The sequence below is a fragment of the Chrysochloris asiatica genome, unplaced genomic scaffold (assembly GCF_000296735.1).
Source record: "Chrysochloris asiatica unplaced genomic scaffold, ChrAsi1.0 scaffold00106, whole genome shotgun sequence".
NCBI classification, from domain to species: domain Eukaryota; kingdom Metazoa; phylum Chordata; class Mammalia; order Afrosoricida; family Chrysochloridae; genus Chrysochloris; species Chrysochloris asiatica.
In genome coordinates, this window is record NW_006408624.1 from 10,083,931 (window position 1) to 10,089,139 (window position 5,209).

The window sequence follows — 5,209 nt, forward strand, 5'->3', positions numbered from 1 at the left end:
AAAAGAGGGAAAAGTCTGGTCTGTGCTGTGGCTCACTTTCCAACCTTGAGGAAGCTGACTGGGATGAGAGCAAAGTCCTCTAGACCTGAGAAGAGACAAGATTGCTTTGAGGAGAATGGCCCCAGGGAAGAGGTGAGAGACACCTCATTGGACCACAAGAAGTGTGATTTCCATAGAAGGACTAACACTCAGAAGATGAGGTAGCTTGAGTCTTAGTTCTCGTATAAGGTCAGACAAGAGCCAATGCTGAACTGGGCCCAAACATTGCCAGATTACAGCCTTTGCTCTTTGCAATGCTGGCAGAAAGAACACTCCACCCTCCCCTCTTGCTGGTTGGGTAGACTCCTCCCAAGAACATCAGGGATTTAAATGGGTGTCCAGGTGGTGGGCTGTTTCAGCCTTACCTCTATTTTGTCTACCTGTCTGCTGTACAACTTTTCAGCAGCCCCTCTTGGAACAGCTGAGCAGCTGGACCCCCTTTAGCTCAGGAAAGAAGTAGATGCTGGGTTTTCATTATAATCCTTCACAAGGAAAGCCAACTATTCAGCAACCCATCCCTGAATTTGCTCCTTATTTATTAAAAGGCTTATTGCCTTACAAAGAAGCAAGGCAAGGATATTAGCTTCATTTTATTGGTGGAGAAACTGAGGCCCAGAGAGAAAGAAATCACAACTGAGTCAGGCCCAGGGCTGAACTTCCCATCCCAACTTGTTGTTGTTAAGTGCTGTCAAGTCAGTTATGACTCATAGTGACTCTGTATAGGGTTTTCAAGGACCAGCTGGTGAGTTTGAACCACTGACCTTGTGATTCAAACAAACCTTGAGGTTGAATGCTTATCCTATGGTGCCACATTAGGACTCCAACCTAATCTCGTTTCCTGTCTCTGGCCTGGGAGCTTGGGCAAAGCCAGGGCAAACACTCATTTCCTCTGAGTTCAGAGCTCAGTCCAGTTCCTTCCCAGAACCCTGTCTGCTTTTCCTCTCATCCCGTCCCAGAAGGCCCTGTTATCTTAGAGAGACCTTTTATTCATTTGCCAAATGCCTCCTACCACCCACCACATGCCTGTCCTAGTGGCTTCAGATCTGGCTCCAACAGTGTGCCCCAGGTGGACTCACAACTGGTAGGAGAGACATATCAGCAAAGAAACGTGGTAGGAGGGGAAGTCCAACCACTAGGGACAGAAGGTTTCAGCCCCATGGCCCCTTCTGTATTCCTGGAAGCCATTCTCTCCTCTCCAGCTTCACACTGCCCCATCCAAGCTTGAGCCTTGGATCCCTGCCCTGGTCTCCTCCCAGTCTTTCTCCCACACCCTAAAGTGCCCGGGGATCTTTACAGAGAGAGTCGACAGCAGAGCGTGGCCAGGAGCTCCCCTCTGCTGTGATCAGTACTCTGAGGTCAAATCCTGCCAGGCCTGGGCAAACTCCACACCCCCTCATTTGTACAAGGACACTGCCTACATCACAAAGTTGTCAAACCAGCAGATCTTTGTTGTCAGTTCTGACCTTTGCTGTTGTTCTTTCCAGACATGCCACACTGCCCTGCACCCTCCCTGGACTCCATTCGAGTATCCACTCAAATGACTAAAGATACATTCTTTGCTAACCTTTAAGTTAGCAGTCAAGTGCTAACCATTTGAGCCACCTAGGAGCCTAGAATGGAGTCCTGGTGTGGTCCTGCAAAAGAATACACTGGACCACAAGGTGGGTTTGAATCTCAGGGTTGGCAATTCAAACCCACCAGTTGCTCCTCAGAAAGCCTATACAGGGTCACTATGAGTCAGAACCGACTCTACAGCACTTAACAACAACAGAGACTTAGAATAGTGATAGTTTTCATTTACTGAGAGTCCTGGTGTGGCACTGTAGAAAAATCACTAGACTTCTAACCACAAAAAAAGCCCTGTTAGCGTAGCGGGTTATGCGTTGGGCTGCTAACCGCAAGATCAGCAGTTCAAATTCACCAGCCACTTCTCAGGAGAAAGATGAGGCTTTCTGCTCCCATAAAGATTTATAGTCTTGGAAACCCTATACAGTTCACTATGAGTTGGAATCAACTCAAAGGTACACCACCAACCACAAGATTGACAGTTCAAACTCACCAGCTGCTTCTCAGATCAGACTTGAAGGCACTTAACAACAGTATCATTTTACTGACTAGATGACACACTAACAAAACACACTGAGGATCCTGGGACAATCTCCAGTTAAGGAAATCCTTTCAGAAATATAAATGGATGGCGCCCTGGACGAGAGCCAGGTTTGAATCTTCAGGAACCAATCACCCCAACTCCCCTCTAGCCCTCAAATAGAAAGGTGAGGGCAGCGTTGCCAAGGGCCCCTACTCCCCCCCACCCCAGGAGCTGAGAGGTTTAACGACTGTGCCCTGGGGTTACCAGCTACCCTGTGGCAGCTTCTGTCTGCCTTCCAGGTTATGACATAACAATTGCACAATTCCAAGTTATTTTTGAAACAAACGGACAATTTCCTCTCCTGGGCACTGACAGGGACTGTGGTCCCCATCTCACCCAGAGTCCCTAACTGCCTCAGAACTTTGGAATCCAAATACACTTGGTGGGGGTAACAAGGAAATGAAGAGGCACGATTGTAAAGTGACCTAGTTTTATTTTGGTTTTGGAGGCCTGAGGGAGGCAGGTGGGGTATTCCTCAAGGCCGCAGGGGTTAGGGCTGTACAGTCGTCCCCTTCCCATGGCAGGAGGCCCAAAGATGGCTGGACCCAGGCAGCGGGGGTGGGGGTGGGGTGAGGGGGCTCAATGGATGATGGCTCCGCGGACCCAATCCCGGCAGTGGTTCTGCGAGGAGAGAGGGGAATCAGGCAGAGGCCTGGAATGGCTCAGATACGGGGAGAGAAGAGACCGAGGGAAGAGAGAGGGCACAGAATCCAACAACTGGAACTCGGAGATGGTCCGGTCCCCTACACTTTATCGCTGAGGCGGCAGGTCAGAAGTGAAGCCAAACTGTCAACCTCGAGTGATGCCAGGCGTCTCGCCGGATTTGGGGCTCTGTGCACAACCTGCTGCCACCACCCTCATAGAGGGTGCGCGGTCGGAGCCCAGTCTCTGGGTGCAGAGTATGGGGGTCAGACAGGCCCCCTTCTCCTCTTGGGCCCGCAGAGCTCAGCAGCTCACAGAGCCCGTGGGCGGCGCCGATCCTAAGTCCGAGAAGCAGTCGAACTCGCTCTGGCCCAGGAAGAGCTCAGGCAATTCCAGCACACGGTGCAACCCGAGCTCGAGCTCCAGCGATGTCAGCGCTTCCTCGTCGATGAGTTCCGCGTCCATGCTGCCTAGGGCGTGCGCGGGCTGTGGCGGGGCGGGGGTTCCCGGCGCCGGATGCAGGCCCAGGGTGCCTCCCGGGCCGCCGGGGGGCGCGGGCGCGCGGCCCGGGTACAGCGTTGCCATGGGTTGCAGGTGCGCGCTGCCGGCACCTGCAGGACCGGCGGGGAAGGGCTGGAAGGCCGGCGGCGGCCCGAAGGCCCCGTACGCCAGGGCTCCAGGTGGGGGAGGCGGCGGCCCAAGTGGAGCCCCCCGGGGCCGCAGCCCGCTGTCCAGGCCCGGACCCGCGTACGGCTGCAGAGTCCGGAGTGAGTGAGGGCCGTGGGCGGGCGCGGCGGGCGGCGGCCTCTGCATCAGGCAGTAGCCCTCGGCGAGCATCAGATGGTCGGCCATGGCGGAGGGTGACGATAAGCGCAGGCGGCCCGGTCGGGGCCCAGCTGTTCCTCAGAGGCGAGGGCCCCCGGACGCGCGCCCTCTCCGCAGCCCAGTCGGGCGAAGGAAAACCGAACCCGACCCGTGCCGCTGCTCAGCCCAGGACGCACAGGCTCAGCGCTCCTGCGCGTCCCGAGGCCACAGCTCCCGCTGGCTAGAGATCCGCACACCGAATAGGTTGGACTCCAAGACCTCAGCACCGCGCCCCTCGGAGACATCTTATACTCAGAGTCAGGGCGGCCCGCCCCCGAGAACGCATTGGCTGGATGAAGACGCCCCTGGGCTGGCCGCGCCGCGCCCCCTCCGGGTCTCAGCCCTGCCCTCTGCCGGAGCTCCGCCCCCTGGGCCCTAAACCCTGCTCTCCGCTGTCAGTTCCGCGGTCGCGGCGAGGGGTTTGGCACTTTTCAAAGGAGCTGGGTCCGGTGGTCAGGACTACAGACCCAAGGCAGGGCTTAAACTGACCGAAGGGGGTTGGGAGGTCCAGAGGTTTACGTGTCCTGCGAGCTGTAGGATCTCAAACCCAACCTTTTAGTTTTCCAGATGGTGACCTAGAATTGGTGTGGGGAGGGATTTCCTAGGAATATACAGCGAGGCATTGGCAGAAGAAAGACTTGTGATTGCCACTTCTACGCAGGACACAAGTACCTTACCCAGCGGGGGCCCCCGCGAGAGGTCAGCTGTTCATTCCCATAACCCACGAGTTTGTCAGTTGCTTCTCTTCTGTCTCCCACCGAACCGTGTCTGTTGAAGCATGTTATTAAAGTAGTTTATGAGCATCCCTCCTGAAGGGCTTGTTCAGCTTAGTATCTCCAGCGCTTGGCTCAAAGCCTGGCCTAGAGAAGGCTTTTGATCAAAGTTGGCTGAATGAACATTGAATGAATGAGTTGCAATACATTCACTTGGATCTCAGTTTGTTCATTTGTAAAACGGGGACAACAGCAGCAACAGCGACCCTATTGGGTTGTTGTGTGCCGTGCCTGGTACATGGTAACCCACTACTAGTCGGTTCCCACTCATAGCGACCATATAGGACAGAATAGAAACTGTTCCGTAGGGTTTACAAGACTAAGTCTTTATGCAAGCTCATCTTTCTCCCTTGGAACAGCCGATTTTGGTTAGGCCAACGCTTACCCATTGTGTCAGGAGGACACATAATTGTGGTTGTTGTTAGGTGCCGTCGAGTCGCTTCGACTCATAGTGACCTTATGCACAAGAGAACTAAACACTGTCTGGTACTGTGCCAACCTCACAATCATTGTTTATGCACATAGTTCTTGTTGCCACCAAGTTGGTTCCAACTCATAACGACCCTGTATAGGGTTTCCGAGGAGCTGCTGGTGAGCTTGAACTGCTGACCTGCAGTTCAAACAGACCTTGCGGTCCAGCGCATTATCCCACAGCACCACACCAGGACTCCTGCACATAGTTGTTGTTGTTAAGTGCTGTCGAGTTGGTCCTGACCCTATATAGGGTTTCCTAGGAGTGGCT

The 5,209-nt window shown here is 54.2% G+C and overlaps 1 protein-coding gene across 1 annotated transcript; it reads right to left on the reverse strand.

The window, feature by feature from the left end:
- Positions 1–3,133: 3,133 nt before the first annotated feature.
- CITED4 (Cbp/p300-interacting transactivator, with Glu/Asp-rich carboxy-terminal domain, 4) lies at positions 3,134–3,682 on the reverse strand. The gene has a single exon (XM_006867599.1). It carries the CDS (start codon positions 3,680–3,682, stop codon positions 3,134–3,136), a length of 549 nt encoding a protein of 182 aa, XP_006867661.1.
- Positions 3,683–5,209: the final 1,527 nt, after the last annotated feature.

Excerpts from the sequence above, each read along its gene's own strand:
- CITED4 (XM_006867599.1), bottom strand. The coding sequence starts at position 3,682 with ATGGCCGACCATCTGATGCTCGCCGAGGGCTACTGCCTGATGCAGAGG.